Below are 18635 nucleotides of genomic sequence, written 5' to 3'. Positions count from 1 at the left end.
CCTTAAGGGGCAATCTTGCCTGACTAATCTGTCGGAATTCTTTGAGGAAGTAACAGGCAGAATAGACAAAGCAGAGTCAGTGGATGTTCTTTACTTGGATTTTCAGAAAACCTTTGACAGGGGGCTACAGGTGAGGGTGCTAAACAAGATAGGAGTCCATGGTATTACAGGAAAGGTACTAGCATGGATGGAAGATTGGCTGACTGGCAGAAGACAAAGAGTGGGAATAAAGGGGACCTTTTCTGGTTGGCTGCCAAAGACTAGTGGTGTTCCGCAGGGGTCAACGTTGGGTCCGCTACTTTTCACATTATACGTTAATGATCTGGGGGATGGAATTAATGGCTTTGTGGCCAAGTTTGCAGATGATACAAAGATAGTTGGAGGGGCAGGTAGTGATGAGGAAGCAGGGAGTCTGCAGAAGGACTTGGTTGGGAGAATGGGCAAAGAAGTGGCAGATGGAATATAGCGTAGGGAAGTGTATGGTCATGCACTTCGGTAGAAGGAATAAAGGTGTAGGCTATTTTCTAAATGGGGAGTGAATTCAGAAATTGGAGATGCAAAGGGACGTGGGAATCCTAGTGCAGGATTCTCTAAATGTAAACTTGCAGGCTGAGTCAGTGGTAAGGAAGGCAAATGCAATGTTTCATTTCCAAAGGACTAGAATATAAAAGCAAGGATGTAATGCTGAGGCTTTATAAGGCATTGGTCAGACCATATTTGGAGTATTGTGAGCAGTTTTGGGCCCCATATCTAAGGAAGCATGTGCTGGTGTTCGAGAGGGTCCACAGGAGGTTTAAGATAAGATATCTTTATTAGTCACATGTACATCGAAACACACAGTGAAATGCATCTTTTGTGTAGAGAGTTCTGGGGGCAGCCCGCAAGTGTTGCCATGCTTCTAGCACCGACATAGCATGCCCACAACTTCCTAACCTGTACGTCTTTGGAATGTGGGAGGAAACCCATGCAGACACAGAGAGAATGTACTAACTCGTTACAGACAGTGGCCAGAATTGAATCTGGGTCACTGCTGCTATAATAGCTAACTGCTACACTACTGTCACCCTGGGAATGAGAGGGTTAAGTGTGAGGAGTGTTTGATGGCTCTGGGCCTGTACTCGCTGGAGTTTAGAAGGATGAGGGGGGATCTTATTGAAACCTACCAAATATTAAAAGGCCTGGATAGAGTGGATGTGGAGAGGATGTTTCCACTAGTGGAGAGCCTTGGACCAGAAGGCACAGCCTCAGAATAGAAGGACTTCCCTTTAGACCAGGGATGACAAGGAATTTCTTAAGCCAGAGGGTGGTGAATCTGTGGAATTCATTGCCACAGACAGTTGTGGAGGCCAAGTCATTGGGTGTATTTCAAGTGGAGGTTGATAGGTTCCTGATTAGTAAGGGTGTCAAATGTTACAGGAAGAAGGCAGGAGAATGGGGTTGAGGGGGAAAATATAAATCAACCATGATCAAATGGCAGAGCAGACTTGATGGGCTGAATGGCCTAATTCTCCTCCTGTGTCTTATGGTCAAATCAGAGATTGTGTTGTCTGATCTTTTGTCATTTCAATTATAATGATGGGCTCTGTGACTTTGAAACAACAATCAGAACACTGGAAGAACTTAATGGGTCAAGCAGCATCTATGGAGGCAAAAGCTGTAAGTCAACATTGCGGGTTGAGACTCTGCATCAGGACTGAGAGGGAACAGGAAAGATTGCCAGTATATGGCAATATGAAGGGCGGTAGGTGATACATGGAACAGATGGGGAGGAGACTATGGACAGATAGAACCAGTTGTGGGGAAGGGATGGGAAAGGTGAACAGAGGGAGAAGTGGTGTGTGTGTGTGTGTGTTCTCCATAGCAATGGAGAAGTCTGAGTACAGGCTGGTCGATTTGAGGGTGAGAAGGAGAGTTAAAATGGCGTGCAACTTGAAGCTTTAGATGGCCATTATGGACAGAGTACAGGTGCTCAGGTGCTCCACAAAACGGAAGCCCAGATTCACCAGTGTGGAGGAGGCCACATCACAGGCATAGAATACAGTGGACCAAGTTGGAAGAGGTGCATATGAACCTCTGGCTCACCTGGAAGGGCTATTTGGATGGTGATGAGAGAGAAGGTGAAGGACAGGCATTATACCTCCTTCAGTTGCAGGGGAAAGTACCAAGGGATGGGGATGGGTGGGTGGGGAGGGATGATTTAACATAATAATGTAAATAAGAAACACTTAGCTCTAAAACAAAGGAAATCTTTGATTATTAGTAAGTATTGAAGCCATAGGTGCATAATAAATCATTTTAATCGCAGATATAAATTTAGGATTAAAATTAAATTTTTGAGGTGTACTGAATAGATATTCCCATTTGACTCTGTCAAACACCTTTTCAGCACCTAGTGAAACAACACATTCTGGATTTTGGGATGAAGGGATATATATAATATTCATTAATCTCCTAATATTAAAATGTAGATAACAATTCTGAATAAATCCTGTCTGGTCTTCAGAGATAATTTGTGGAAGAACCATTTCCAATCTAAAGGCCAATATTTTAGAAAATATTTTGGAATCTACATTTAATAAAGAAATAGGTCTATAAGATGCACAATCAGTATCACACTTTTTTCGATATCTGCGGATTAGAATCTTTTTAAAAGCTACTATACCCTCTTTTCCGACAACTTACAAAACTGAAATTAGGGAAAAAATTTTCGGTTTTAATCCTTGTCAGAAGGGTTTGATAGCAATAATCTATGATCTAATTATGAAAATTCGTTCAGAACCACTGGACAAAATTAAGAATGAATGGGAAAGTGAACTCCAGACATCTACACCTACAGAGACTTGGAAGAAAATTCTTCATTTAGTTAATACATCTTCAATGTGTGCCAGGCATTCTTTGATACAGTTTAAGGTAGTTCACAGGACCTTTATGTCAAAAGATAAGCTAGCTCATTTTTATCAACATATAAATCCAATATGTGACAGATGTAAATCGAATGTGGCTTCTTGGACACGTATGTTTTGGTCCTGTCCTCTTTTGGAAAAATATTGGAAAGATATTTTTAACATTATTTCAAATGCATTGAAGATTGATTTACAACCTCATCCTATCACTGCAATTTTTGAATTACCAGGGATAGAGTCTGGCCATCTATCTGCCTCCGCTAACAGTATGACTGCCTTTGTTACCCTAATGGCTAAACGATCCATTTTGCTTAAATGGAAGAATCCAATACCCCCTACTACTTTTCAATGGTTCTCTCAAACTATATCATGTCTAAACTTAAAAAAAATTAGGAGTGGTACTGTTGATCCTTCGCTTAAATTTGAGGAAGTTTGGAGTCCATTTAGAACAATACGGCACAATACAGGCCCTTCGGCCCACCATATTTATTCAATATTTTCACATGATGTAGATCCCCTTGTAATAACCTTTCAACTTAGAGGAATGGAGTTGACGACATAATATTGCTCTGTTTCTACTGAGAAATTTTAGTCCAGTTTTTTTTTCTGTTTTTTTTTGAATTTTTTCTTCTTTAGTTTGTTTTGATATATTGTTTATAAATTTTCTTATTATTTTGGGGATTTTTTTTCCTTTCTTTTAGAACAATTTAGAACATAGAACAATTACAGCACAATTCAGGCCCTTCGGCCCACAAAACTATGCCGAACATGTCCCTACCCTAGAAATTACTAGGCTTACCCATAGCCCTCTATTTTACTCAGCTCCATATACCAATCTAACAGTCTCTTGAAAGACCCTATCGTATCAGCCTCCACCACCATTTCCGGCAGCCCATTCCACGCACTCACCACTCTGAGTAGAAAACTTACCCTTGACATCTCCTCTATATCTACTCCCCAGCACCTTAAACCTATGTCCTCTTGTGGCCACCATTTCAGCCCTGGGGAAAAGCCTCTGACTAGCTACCCTATCAATACCTCTTATCATCTTGTACACCTCTATCAGGTCCCCCTTCATCCTCTGTCTCTCCAAGGAGAAAAGGCCGAGTTCCCTCAACCTGCTTTCATTAGGCATGCTTTGCATCCCAGGCAGCATCCTTGTAAATCTCCTCTGCACCCTCTCTATGGCTTCCACATCTTTCCTGTAGTGAGGTGACCAGAACTGAGCACAGTACTCCAAGTGGGGTCTGACCAGGGACCTATATAGCTGCAACAATACCTCACAGCTCCTAAATTCAATTCCATGATTGATGAAGGACAATACACCATATGCCTTCTTAACCACAGAGTCAACCTGCACAGCAGCTTTGAGCGTCCTATGGACTCGGACCCCGAGATCCCTCTGATCCTCCACACTGCCAAGAGTCCTACCATTAATACTATATTCCACCAACATATTTGACCTACCAAAATGAACCATTTCACACTTATCTGGGTTGAACTGCATCTGCCACTTCTCAGCCCAACTCTGCATCCTATCTATATCCCTCTGTAACCTCTGACAGCCCTCCAAACTATCCACAACACCACCAACCTTCATGTCATCCGCAAACTTACTAACCCGCCCCTCCACTTCCTCATCCAGGCCATTTATAAAAATCACAAAGAGTAAGGGTCCCAGTACAGATCCCTGAGGTACATCACTGGTCACCGACCTCCACTCCGAATATGACCCCTCAACAACCACTCTTTGCCTTCTGTGGGCCAGCCAGTTCTGGATCCACACTGCAATGTCCCCTTGGATCCCATGTCTCCTCACCTTCTCCATAAGCCTCACATGGGGTACCTTATCAAACGCCTTGCTGAAATCCATATGCACTACATCTACTGCTTTCCCTTCATCGATGTGCTTAGTCACGTCCTCAAAAAATTCAATCAGGCTCATAAGGCAGGACCTGCCCTTAACAAAGCCATGCTGACTATTCCTAATCATATTATACCTCTCCAAATGTTCATAAATCCTGCCTCTCAGGATCTTCTCCATCACCTTACTGAGGTAAGACTCACTGGTCTATAATTTCCTGGGCTATCCCTACTCCCCTTCTTGAATAAGGGAACAATATCTGCAACCCTCCAATCTTCCGGAACCTCTCCCGTCCCCATGGATGACGCAAAGATCATCGTCAGAGGTTCTGGAATCTCCTCCCTCGCCTTCCACAGCAAGCTGGGGTACATCTCATCCAGTCCCGGCGACTTATCTAACTTGATGCTTTCCAAAAGTTTCAGCACCACCTCTTTTCTAATATCTACATGGTCAATCTCTTCAGGCCACTGCAAGTCCCCACTACAATTCCCCAGATCTTTTTCCGTGGTGAATACTGACGTAAAGTATTCATTAAGTACCTCCGCTATTTCTTCCGGATCCATACACACTTTCCCACTGCTGCACTTGATAGGCCCTATCCTTTCGCATTTCATCCTCTTACTCTTCACATACTTGTAGAATGCCTTGGGGTTTTCCTTAATCCTGCCCGCCAAGGCCTTCTCATGTCCCCTTCTGGCTCTCCTAATCTCTTTCTTAAGTTCCTTCCTTTTAGCCTTATATTTTATTTATATTTTTATTTTATAATAAATCTTTTTATTTCCTTTCTTTTATATTATATTCATTCACTAAGAGATCGTTGGATCTACAGATTTTTTTTATATACTTTATTGTTTTTTATGACTATCCATGCCATGATTGTTCTTCCGATCTCTTTGTATTACACGTACAAACATTGATGTTATATATTAATCTGTATTAATTTGAAAACGAATAAAAAGATTGAAAAAGAAAGAAACACTTAGCTCTACATCCATACATTAGCTTGACTTCTGTGGAACACTATCCAGTTATATTTAAGAGAATTTTAACCTTGGTTGAGTGTCTAGATTTGGGTACAAGTGGAAGCTTAAACTACAAATCCTCATGAACATGAAAGAGCTCTGCTAGACTCCATATTAATACCCTTGCAGACTCAATCAGAAGGGGAGAAGCATCAGGCTGGATGCTGGCAACAACACAGTGTTAATAAAATAAAGGTTGGATATTTTTTCTATGTAATTAATACACTATAAACGCAGCAGCTTGGAAGTGTGGTTACTTTCAAATGATATTCATATATCCGATTTAATAACCTTCAAATGTTATATTCAAGGGATGGTGTCTAAGATTTGCAGCTTCAAACAAAGCATTTACCTTAGAGTAACCATTTAGACTTGGGAATCAAAAACATTGTTGCCAAATCTGTAGAATATACCAAATTGTCCAGTTTTGAGATATTAATATTGAAAATGACTACAACAGATTACAAGGAAAGGTGAGTTGGCATAAACTTTAAAAACAGTGATATATGAGTTAATGTATTTTGGTAAGGAAAGTGGTGAGATCTCATTACTTGTATACGATAAGAAAGTAAATGGTAGATCAAAGGGATCTATCTGTAGAAATAAACAATTCACTAAAAGTAACAAAGCCATTAAGAGGCATTTATTTCTTGCAGATTGGAATTGAGAATTAGGGAATTAATGCTAAACCTATATTGAGCCATAGATCAACTGAGCCTGGAGTATTGTGTGTGGTTCAATTTGCTGTCTTATGAAGGTATATTGAGGTACAGGAAAGCATGAAAAAAGAATTTACAAGAATAGTATCAGAAATATGAGTATGTACCAATAAGGAAGGAAAGATAAATAAATTGGGTTTAGGGAAGGCTGAGGAATGACCTAATAGAAATTTTAAAACTTTGAAAGGTAGAGCAGATGTAAAAGTAAAACAAGAATCAAATCATAAGCATCTTCCATTCTTAGTGAGTACCATGAATAAGGACACTATTACTAAAAGAAGTTTTCAAAAGTCTGGCTTAGCTTCATTCAACAAGGAGCTGGATAAGTTTATGGGGGAGAAGGGTATAGAAAGCAATGTTGATCAGGCTAGATGTAAAGGATGCAAGAGAGCTTCTGGAAAGCATAATCACCAGCATGGACTGGTTGGACTTGAATAATTTGTCTCCACTTTATGTACAGTCATTGGCCTCAAGCCAGCTATTATCAACATTATTGGAGTCATACTGACCCAATTTACTATGACACAGTTTACAGTTGATAGCACAGCTGTCAAACATCATTAATACAAACTTCTACAACAGACCTCTGTTTCACTAAAAAAAAATCAAATGCAGTCAAATCTCAAGGCATTGATGGAGAGAAGTAAAAGGCCATCAATTCCCACAGACTTCCCTTGAACACAATTAACTACACAGAACAGAAATACCTAAATAAGATATAATTCTAATAAAAGAATCTTGTGATGATTGATGTGAGTTTCAGCTCCTTAAGTTTATATTAGAGGTGACTGTTGCAAGTTCTGCACAGTCAAAATAGTGCATTCATAATCTACAGCCACATAATCATCAATATTCAGTCAAATGTGTTACACTTACGTCACTTGCAATGTTTCTGGAAGCTTTTGCACTTTGAATAGATACAGCATCAGCATGATAATTTGTAGACTTCTTCACACTTTCCCAGCCCTCTCTGTAAAGTTTCTATGAAAGAACAGAAAAAACAATCGTTTTATATCTTATATGCAGGAGAATAACTTCAAGAAGATGCTGAATTACCAGGTACAGTGCAGTACGTCACAATTTTACATCTATTATCCTGATTGATATTTAGCAGTCTTTGAATTCTGCATCTGAATTTTGGGGTACAATCCCCTTTGTTTTTCTTTAATTAAATCATCAGGTATGGACAACATTGTCATGGTCAGTAATTATCCTTGACCAAGCTCTCAGATTTTGAGCCGATAATGATTAAGACATGTGGATACATTTTAAAGGCAAGATGACATGTGATGTGGGGGAATGGGGGAACAATTGTGGTAATGTTTATGTGCCCCTTCACCCCGTGTCTTTCCAGATGTTACAGGCTGCAAGTTTAGTTTGTAAAGAAAGCCATGCCAAGTTGCTGTGGATGCACTGTACCTCAGTACAAGTGACAATAATAAACCAATACCAATACAAATAAAAGAGATATGCTAAGCAGACTCTACTCCATGAGGACTATGTGATGGCTATTTCTGCCTATACTTTCATGGGTGGAAGAACCCGCCATAGCTAGTGTGCTGTGGATGAGCAAAGTAGGTTCTTCCTTCTTGTTGGTTCCCTCGCCACTTCTTGCTGGATCAGTCTGGCAGTGAGCTCATTTAGCACCCTGCCAGCTCAGTCTACAGTGGTGCTACAGAGCCTCCCTGCTGATGGGCATTGATGTCCCCTGCTCACGTCTTTACCACACACTCACTGCCTTTTCCAAGTGTTATTCAACATGGATGATTTATCAGCCAAGGGAGGATGGCAGCAGGACATTTCTTTGCCTACTTTTGACCTAATACCATGAGACTTCATGGAGACTGCATTAACTCAGAAGGCTCCCTGACCCACACCGCTGTTGAGTCAGTCAGCCCCACTGCTGCCGATGGCAGATTCTTGGGATATTGTTGACTGGTATAATTCTGTGAGTGTAACTACATCAGGCTGTTGAAAGTCTAAAACAAAAACTTCAGATGTTGGAAATCTCAAAATAAAAGCAGAAAATGCTGAGTATTTCCAGATTATTTTTCTTTCTACATCAGGCTGTTGTGTAATTATTCTGTTGAACAACTCTTCCATTGTTCACATACCTCTAGATATTAATGAGCATTTAACAGGGTTGAGAAGGTTATGTTGAGTCAAAATCCGATGCCAGATTTATTCTTATTATAAATTATTGTAAAGATTTGGTCCAACTGCTTTGGTTCTTTGGTTACATTGGCCTTTCTCGGCAAGAGCAGCAGATTTTTTCCTTTAAGAACATTAATATACCAAATGCTACTTTTTCCAGCAATCTGGTAATTTCGTGGTGGCTAGTACTAATACTACCTTCGAAAATGAATTTATTTTACCAATGTAATGTAAATACCTCAGTTGCCCTGGAGGGATTTGAACCATTCTTTCTGGATCACTAATTCAGTAACATAACCACAGTGCTAAATTAAATACCTCTTAAAAATTCAGTTAAAGTTATGTTGTATTCACTATGAATTAATATTGTACTCTTACCTGACTAATATTTTCAGCATTGGATTTTGCCAACAATATCTCCGGAGTATCAGGTAGGACGTGAATCTGAAGTTTGTCTCTCTCCCATGCTTCTTTGTACTTTGCCTGTGATAGTTCAAGAAAAAAAGAATCAAAGTAAACTCCACATCCAATCAATTTAAAATTTCAAGAGGAAAGCATGATGCTATTGGGCATTCTTAAGTCTCTTACGATGCTCAATTGGTCCGCGTTGGTTTTAGCCAAGACAATACTGGGTAGGTCAACAATGCTGGTGAACTTGAACCGATCAGGGGGTTGACGGTAGAGTCGCTCACTGAGGATCTCCTGGGCTTTTTGTACTTTCTTAACATCAAGAGAGTCATTGGGCATCCATCCGCAACCACGGATCCATTCCATATCGGACTTGTACAGCCACTAGAGAAAGGTCACACAGAGGATTACGTTGATATGCAGCACAGTCACTTAGCCCAACCAGAATATTACAGCACTTATGCTCCACCCAAGCCTGCTCATGTCCTTCTTCATTTAAATCTAACAGCGTATCCCCTTAATCTCTTCTCTCTCATATTAGTGTCCAGCTTCATCTTAAATGTATTGATTCTATACACCTTAACCACTCCCTGTGGTAGTGAATTCTGTATTTTGTATAAAATAATTCCTTTTGAATCCCTAATGGAGTTCCTGGTACCTCTCCTCTACTTATGGCCAGCAGTTACACTCTTCCCCACAAATGGAAACATTATGTATGTGAGAGAGAATAGGTTACAGGGAAATAAGTTAGGCAATCAGACTGACAGGAATGCTCCATGAACCAGCATAGACTTGATGGGCCAATTGTCCACCTTTTAAGTCATAAGAAAATTTGGTATTTTGAAATTATGTTCTTGAGTCTAAAGAGTAAATTGGGTGTTAATCAGGACATGTAATGATTTAAAAACAGGATAAATGGTAAGTAAATTTTGGATTTATTCAATGAAGAATATGAAAATCCATTTGTCTGCAACACTACAGCCCTCTGAGATCTCCACACTCCTCCAATACAGACCTTGTTGTAGCCCTCATTTGTTTTACTGCAGCAATCATAGTTATAGTAGCTGGCTTGCTCCAGCTATCAAGGCCAAATTCTGGGATTCTCTCCTTAAGATTCTATTGAAACTCTCCTAAAACCTAGCTTTTTGACACCTATTATAAGTATCTCCTTCTGCATCTTGACATCAAATTTTAGTTTATAATGTTGTTATAAAGTTCAAGGTGGCACACTGATGTTGTTGATTGAATTCAATTTCAAGTGCATTTTGCTCTACACCCCCACTTCTGTTACATTCTGAAAAATTCACTGGCCATGTAGTAACATGTGTATGACTGTTAAAATCTTATTTCCTTCTCTCCGTTCGAAATTTAAATAAGGCTGCTAATATCTCATTATCATGCATTTATTGGCGTCCTTTCTGGCCGTGCTATCTCGTCATGCATATTTTAATGATTGATGTATTTGTACTCCAAAATCCCATTGTCAAAAAGTCAAAGTTGAGTTTATTGCCATAATACATGCATCAATAGATGTAGGCACAGGTGCAATGAAAAACTTATTTGCAGCTCTACCTACCTAACACAGCTTCCAAGTAATGTGACTACATTTCCTACCAAAAAGAACTACTTTACATTCACCTGCAATTATTTACTCATTCTGAAAGTTTTATTAATTACCAAAATTAACTCTTGGACATGTTCCTTAAACATTTGTGCATATTACCCCATGATTAAATTACAGAATCTCTATTCTTTCCTTCTGGTTCCAATATAAATCTTGTAATGCTGCTAATATCTCACTGATCATCGTAAGGTTATTCTTCTAAAAATGTAATTTGGTTTAAGTAATTAATTTTTTTTTCCTGGAATGGTAATATATTAATACTCACATCACTTTGCAAATCATAGGCCTTCCTTGCCTGGATCACATCATTCTGATCTGGGAGGCAGGTCCATTGGTGCAGGTAATGCCTGTAGTCAATGTCACTGACCAGGGTCTGGCATTTCTTGGCCAACAGGATGTCCAGCATGTCCACTGGCATGTTGAACTTGGCCTTGGTTTTCTCAAATTCCTTCTTGTACTCCAAATCACTTTGCATTTTGCCTACGTGCATGCACCAAACCATTTTGGGATCATCATATATGTCTCGGCATCCAATATGGTGCCCAAGCTGATTGCGATATAGTTCTTTATATTTGTACTGTGGAGAAATAACACAATCACATCATTCTTAATTTTCATTCTATTCTAAAGCAGAAATATTATTGTCACTCCTTACAGTTAGAACAATTGTGTTGAATTGGACACCCTGTTTTAAATTAAATTTTTAGAGTAATTGGCAAGGATATAATATAGTACAAAAGTATTCATTTCTTTTCCTGAACTGTTTCCACTTCAAAAACTGGATAGCTTAAGGCAATATTGCTAGCTTTGCAGCTTTTAATTACAAAGGTTTCCTCCTCCAGAATCAGAGATTGTCTTGTCAAGTTTATCCTTCTAATTATAATCATTGGCTCCCTGACTTTTACCCAAGATCTTCCAATTTTAAAATGATATAAATCAGTAAGACCTAACTCTCCAGATTTCATTTGACATAACTTCAATGGAAAAATACCTTGTTCCTTGGGGAGAGAAATTCTTGGGTCAGAGTGTGGATTTGAGTGCAGGTGGGAGCTTAAATCTGGTAAAATTCTTTGTGCGTTGCCCTGCTGGCTCCAAGCTACTGACCTGCTGTCATCATAGAAGGAGAACCAAGGGAGAAAGGCAAACTTACTTCCAGGAAGTCAGTTGGCATCTTAAATACGTTAGTGAGACTGACTTTTATTTAATGGTGTTACAGAATTTAACTCTGGCTTGGGAAATCTAACAGCTTAAATACTACATGCATAACTTTGGGGAGAAGTTAAATGTCCTTACAGCCACCAGTACTTCAAAATCAAAACTTCCCTGCATTTTGTGGTCATACCCTTGTAAATACAAACAAGGAGTCTTGAATGGGAGAAACCTCAAACCAGTTGCTGACACCAGCATGATGGTGATTAGAATAAAGGCAAGCTGTTAGCTCTGTATATAACTAGCAAAGTAGCTCCGAACATTTTAAATGATTTTCTATATCCAATCAAATAACCTTCAATTGTAATATTAGATAAGATGGCTATCGAAGACTGGCAGTTTCAACAATGCAACTATCCTATAGTAACAATTTAGAATTTACATTCAAAACCACAGTTTCCAAATATGCAGATCACACAATGTTGAAGGTGACTGGAACATTAATGTGAAGAGGATTGTAATAAATTAAACAAAAACCTTGAGGAATTGGCATAAAATTCCAAAACAGCGGAGTAATATTTATTGAATTTCATTAAGGTAAAAGAGAAGATTGCATATTCACTGGAAATGATGACAGTGCAAATGGGTTGGTGCATCTAAGGGAAATAAACAATTTACTGAAGGTCGTGAGGCAGGTTAACAAGACCACAATAAAAAAAAGGCAAACCAAATATTTCAAGGGGATTAGAATTAGAGTAAAGGAATTTATCCTAAACTAATGTGGACCTTGGTAAAAGCATACCTGGAGTACTATGTAAAGTCCTGGTCAATTAATCATGAAAAGAAGATTTGTAAGATTGGGTAAAATTGAATATGTAGCAATCAGGGAAGACAAAAAACTTGGATTTCTTTTCTCTTGAAAAGAGATGGCTGAGGGTTGGCTTAATAGCAGCCTTAAAAATTTGTAAGGTCTTGATAGAGATGATGAAAATTGAAGGTTAAGAGCAAAACCAGAGCTAAGCAGCCTCAGAAAGGGAATTCAAAAGGAACTTCTATCCTTAGGGAGAAATGTAACATGAATACCATTAGCCAACAGAGTTGTTGAGATGTCTGGTTTAGCTTTCCTTAAGAAGCTATATATGAGAAAGGAGGGAATAGAAAGCAATGTTTATTGTGTTAGATAAGGAAGGATGCAAGGAAGCTTGAGCAAAACATGAACTGTTTGGGATGAATGGCATGTTCTGTGCTGTACATTAAGTACATTTATCAGTTTGAAGGCAGCCATTATTAACATGTGTTCCAATCACAGTGAATCAATTTACCATGACACAGATTACAGTGATAGTATGGTTGTCAAACATCATTATAACAAATTCCTATGATAAATTTTTGCCTTTGTTTTATCAAAAAAATCAGTTGTGGTCAAATCTCAGGGCAATGATGGAGAGAAAAGAATATCAATTCCCATAAACTTCCCTTGAATTTAATTGATTACACAGAATTGAAATATCTAAACAATATGTAATTCTGAGAAAAGAATCTTATAAATGAAAGATATAGAACCATTTGGTAACTGTTGTGGTTTTCAGCTCCTGATCTTTCTATTAGAGATGACTATTGCATATTTTTCAGTCGAAGTGATTTACTTAGAATTTACACAACTACACAGAAATCAATATTCAGCCAAATGTGTTATACTTACGTCACTTGCAATATCTCTGGAAGCTTTTGCACTCTGAATAGATACAGCATCAGCATGATAATTAGTAGACATCTTCACACCTTCCCAGCCCTCTTTGTAAAGTTTCTATGAAAGAACAGAAACAGAAATTATTTCATAGCTCATGCATATGACTTAAAGTTGATGAGTTACAACCTAGTCTGTTCCCTGAGTGTTGTTGGAAAGAAAATGTTCAAACTTTGACCTGGGAAGAATGAAGGCATGTTGATGTATTTCAAGGTCAAGTTTGGGAGGGGGGGGGGGTGAAGTGGGGGACAGTGATGGCAACGTTTGGTGCTCTTTCCACATTTGCTTTTGTAGATGGAAGAGATTACGAGTTTGGGTTGTTGAGAAAGCTTGTCTGGTTGCTGCAGTCTCCAGTATCTGGAATACACTAGTCACAATGCACTAATGAAGGAGAGAATGAGCTCTATAGCCAGGATATTTTTTGAGTCCCATCATCTTTGCTGTATCTAGTTGGCTAAAGATGGACTTCTGTGATGGAGAGAGCTCTGGTGGTGACCACAATGGATGATTAATTTGTGTTTCTTGCTGAAGATAATTGCAAATACTTCAGCCTTGTTTTCTTTACTTATGAGCTCTAACTTTATTGAGAAAGAGGATGTTCTTAGAACCTCTGGGATCACTCGGCACATTGCCAGATGTTAATGAGGCTACTTAGTGATTCGTTTAGGTTTATCTTTATTGCTCTGAATCTAATGGTGTTATTTTCCTTCTTGTATTTTGTTTAGGGGTTTCCTATGACAGAATGGATTTCTAGGCCATTTCAAATGGCTGTTAAATGTTTTCATTTTGGTTCTTTGATCACATAGGCCATACTCAGCAAGGACAGCAAATATCTTCCTTTTAAAAACATAAATAAGTCAGTTTTTTTCCGGCAATCCAGTAGCTTCATGGGTACCAGCACTGATATGAGTGTTGCAATCCAGATAGGTTAATAAACTGATTGTAAATTCCTCATGGTAGGATTAGAACTCCTGTTTCTGACCACTAGTTCAGTAACATAACTAAACACTAAATTTCTATCTAAAATGTCTATTGATTGACAGCAAAATTTTTGTATTTACTACAAATAAATATCTCATCCTTACCTGACTAACGTTGGCAGCATTGGATTTCGCCAGCAATATCTCTGGAGTATCAGGAAGGACGTGAATCTGTAGTTTGTCCTTTTCCCATGCTTCTTTGTATTTTGCCTGTGATAGTTCGAGAAATAAAATTCAAAATAAGCTCCACATTCAATCAATTTAAAGTGTGAACAGGGGAGCATAAGGCTATTGATGTGTCTTGCAGAAAAGCAAAACTCTGCAGGTATTGGAAATCTTAAACAAAAAGACAGAAAGTGCTGGAAATATTCATCAGGTGGCATCCTCCATAATGTCCACCACCTTTAGCGATCTGCAACCATCAGATGCAACTTGTGCCTCCCTTTTCTTTCAGGATTCTAAAGGAAACTTGATATTCTTGACTCCCTGGAATGCTCCTCCCTCACCACCAATGCTCGCTTCCCTTCGAATCCCACCTTCCCACGCAATTTCTGGAGATGCGATATCCCTATCCTTCAGAGACCAAAATGTCAAGGTGAACCAGGAATTCACTTGCACCTTTTCCAATTTAGTGTACCTCACAATGCAATCTGCACTATATTGGAGAAATCAAATGCAGAACCTTTCCTTTTAGTTCACAAGCTTATTCCTGTTACTTCTATTCTCCATCACTCTCCCACTCCGATCCGTCTTTGGCCGATTACTCTATTCCGACAAACTCCAATATAAGCTCAAAGAAGAGCATCTCCACAGAAGCTGGGCTTCTCCAGCGTTATTTTTTTATTTCAGATTTCCAACAACTACAGCATTTGGTGTCTCACAATTCCAGTGTTGACTTTGTTTTCCCTCCTTCTGGTCTCCTATTTTCACTTCATCCAGATACGTCAGCTTCTATTAACAAGCTTTCCTTACCCCTTCTCAGCCAACACCAATCTCTTTCATCCTGTTTTTCTTGGTGTCTATCCTATCATAGATTTCCCATTTATTTGCTCCACACATCCCCTTTACCTACAACTTAAAACACGCTTGATTTCCAACTTTTCCTAATTCCCATGATATTTGACAATGAAGAGTTGTAGCTGCCTCATCTTCTTGGTATTTCTAACAGTTTCTAATTCTAGTTGAGTTATCTTAAGTTTCTTACATCACTCAGTTGGTCCGCGTTGGTTTTAGCCAGGACAATACTGGGTAGGTCAACAATGCTGGTGAACTTGAACCGATCAGGAGGTTGACGGTAGAGTCGCTCACTGAGGATCTCCTGGGCTTTTTGTACTTTCTTAACATCGAGAGAGTCATTGGGCATCCATCCGCAACCACGGATCCATTCCATATCGGACTTGTACAGCCACTAGAGGAAGGTAACACAGAGGAGCACATTGAAATGCAGCATAGTTATATGGCCCAACCAGGACATCACAGCACTCATGCTACACTCAAGCCTGCTCATTTCTTTCCTCATTCAAATCTAACAGTGTAATCCTCTAATCCTCTCTCAGATTACTGTCCAGCTTCATCTTAAATGAATTGATTCTATACATCACAAGCACTCCCTGTGGTAGTGAATTCTGTATTTTGGATAAAGCAATTCCTTTCAAATCCCTAATGAGTTTCCAGGTGACTGCTTAAAAGCCTAGACAACCAGTCTCAAGCTTCTTCCCCATGGCTGTCAGACTTCTGAACCAATCACCTCTTTCACATCCCCTTCCAGTGCCGCTGTCACGTTCTCAGAATCTTCATTTTACTTCTCTTGGTTATTCCATTTTTGTTACTTTACCATTTCTTTTTTCACTACATCAGATTGCACTACTATCTTTACACCATTCTGTTGTTTTGCACTCATTGCTGTATTTGTTGTTATATTTATTATTACCATCGATACTGTTTACTCTGTGACCTTCACACAAGCTAGGAATTTCATTGCACCCTGGTGTATTTGACAATAAACTAATCTGAACCTGAATCACTACTGATGGGCTCCAGTTACGCTCTTCCCCTCAAGTGGAAATATTCTCTCTGCATCCACTCTAACATGTTTTCATAATATGAAGACCTCAATTAGATCACCCTGGTAGGTTAGTCTGGAAGGTTAGATCCCATGAAATTCAGGGAGAGTTGGAAAATTGGCTTGGAGGTAGGAAGCAGAGGGTGGTGGTTGAAGGTTGTTTCTCAGAATGGAGGCTGGTGACTACAGGTGTGCCACAGAGGTCAGTATTGGGACCCTTGTTATTCATTATTTATATAAATGGTTTGGACGTGAATGGACAAGGCTTGATCAGTAATTTTGCAGATGACACCAAATTAGGAGGTATTGTTGATTGTAAAGAAGGTTATGATAGGTTACAGAGGATCTTGATCAGTTAGGGAAGTGGGAGTGGCAAATGGATTTCAATACAGATAAGTGTGAGGTGATGCATTTTGGAAAGTCAAACCTGTGTAGGACTTATGCTATGAATGGTAGGGTAGTAGGGAGTGTAATGGAACAGAGGGACCTAGGAGTACAAGTGCATAGTTTGCTGAAAGCGGCATCACAGATAGACAGGGTGGTGAAAAAGGTATTTAGCACACTGGCCTTCATCAGTTAGGAAAATAAGTATAAGAGTTGGGACATCATGTTGCAGTTGTACAAGTCATTGGTGAGGCTGCACTTGGAGTACTGTGTACAGTTTTGGTCACCCTCTTATAAGAAAGACATGGTTTAACTGGAAGGACTGCAGAGAAGATTTACGAGGATGTTACCAGGACTAGGGGATCTGATTTACAGGGAGAGGTTGGCCAGGCTAGATCTTTATTCCTTGGAATGTAGGAGAATGAGGGGCGACCTTATAGAAGTGTTTAAAATAAAGAGTGGCATAGATAAGATGGATGGTGGCAGTCTTTTCTCCAGGGAAGGGGAGTCCAAAACTAGGGGGCATAGATTTAGGGAGAGAGGGGAAAGATTTAAAAGGGACCTGGGGAGGCAACTTCTTCATGCAGAGGGTGGTGAGTATATGGAATGAGCTGCCAGAGGAAATGGTTGAGGCAGGTACAGTAGCATCATTTAAGAATCACTTGGAGAGGTACATTGAGGCTCAGGGCTTATAGGGATATGGGCTGAATGCAGGAAATTGGGGCTAGCTGGGTGGGCACCATGGTCGGCATGGACTGGTTGGGCCAAAGGGCCTGTATCCGTTCTGTATTGCTCTATGACTCCATGCCTCTATCACCCCTCAACCTATTTTTAACAGAAGCGTGATTCATTCTGTTCATCCTATCCTGACACTTCTTGCATTATTATTGTAAATCTTCTCTGCATGCTCCCCATTGACTTTACATTCTTTACATTAATGTGGCAACCAGAACTGTACGCAGTACACCAAGTGCAGAATAACCAAGGTTTTATGCTCCATTTGCAATACTTTCCTACTTTCCAATTCTATCCCTCAAGAAATAAAACCTGGTGCTTGGTTGGCATCCCTTCTGGCCTGGCTATTATGTCACGCATCTTTTAATGATTGACATATTTGTACTCCAAAATCCCTTTGTTCCTCTACCTCACATAATCTGACCACTTCCAAGTAATATGACCACTTATTTTTCTTACAAAAAACACTACCTTACATTCACCTGCAATTATTTACTCATTCTGAAAGTTTTATTAATATCCAAGAGTTAATTTTGGAAATGTTCACAAGATCACAAGATCACAAGACAAGGGAGCAGAAGCAGGCCATTCGGCCCATCGAGTCTGCTCCAAGGAAAAGGGAAAAAGAAATGGGGTGGGAAAAAAAGAAAAAAAAGAAAAGAAAAGAAAAAGAAAAAAAAGAAAAAATCCCATTTTCCAGCCTTATCCCCATATCCCTTGATACCCTGACTATTTAGATATCTGTCTATCTCCTCCTTGAACACCCCCACTGATCTGGCCTCCACTGCTATGCGTGGCAAGGAGTTCCACAATTTCACCACCCTCTGGGTAAAGAAATTTCTCCTCATCTCTGTCTTGAAACTGTACCCTCTAATTCTAAGATT

At 39.4% G+C, this 18635-nt stretch overlaps 1 protein-coding gene across 1 annotated transcript in view; it reads right to left on the bottom strand.

Annotated features, from left to right (window-relative positions):
• Positions 1 to 18635, bottom strand: part of neb (nebulin) — a 269812-nt gene that overhangs the window by 127649 nt on the left and 123528 nt on the right. Inside the window, exons 74-80 of the mRNA XM_052025719.1 lie at positions 15775 to 15978; positions 14676 to 14780; positions 13546 to 13650; positions 10960 to 11271; positions 9251 to 9454; positions 9041 to 9145; positions 7385 to 7489 (exon numbers count right to left, since the gene is read on the bottom strand). Coding sequence (XP_051881679.1) covers positions 7385 to 7489; positions 9041 to 9145; positions 9251 to 9454; positions 10960 to 11271; positions 13546 to 13650; positions 14676 to 14780; positions 15775 to 15978 — 1140 coding nt within the window. The remainder of the gene's footprint in view (positions 1 to 7384; positions 7490 to 9040; positions 9146 to 9250; positions 9455 to 10959; positions 11272 to 13545; positions 13651 to 14675; positions 14781 to 15774; positions 15979 to 18635) is intronic.

Source organism: Pristis pectinata, chromosome 1 (genome assembly GCF_009764475.1).
Source record: "Pristis pectinata isolate sPriPec2 chromosome 1, sPriPec2.1.pri, whole genome shotgun sequence".
NCBI lineage: Eukaryota > Metazoa > Chordata > Chondrichthyes > Rhinopristiformes > Pristidae > Pristis > Pristis pectinata.
Note: the sequence above shows the minus strand (reverse complement) of the source record. Positions and strands in the feature narration are given on the sequence as shown.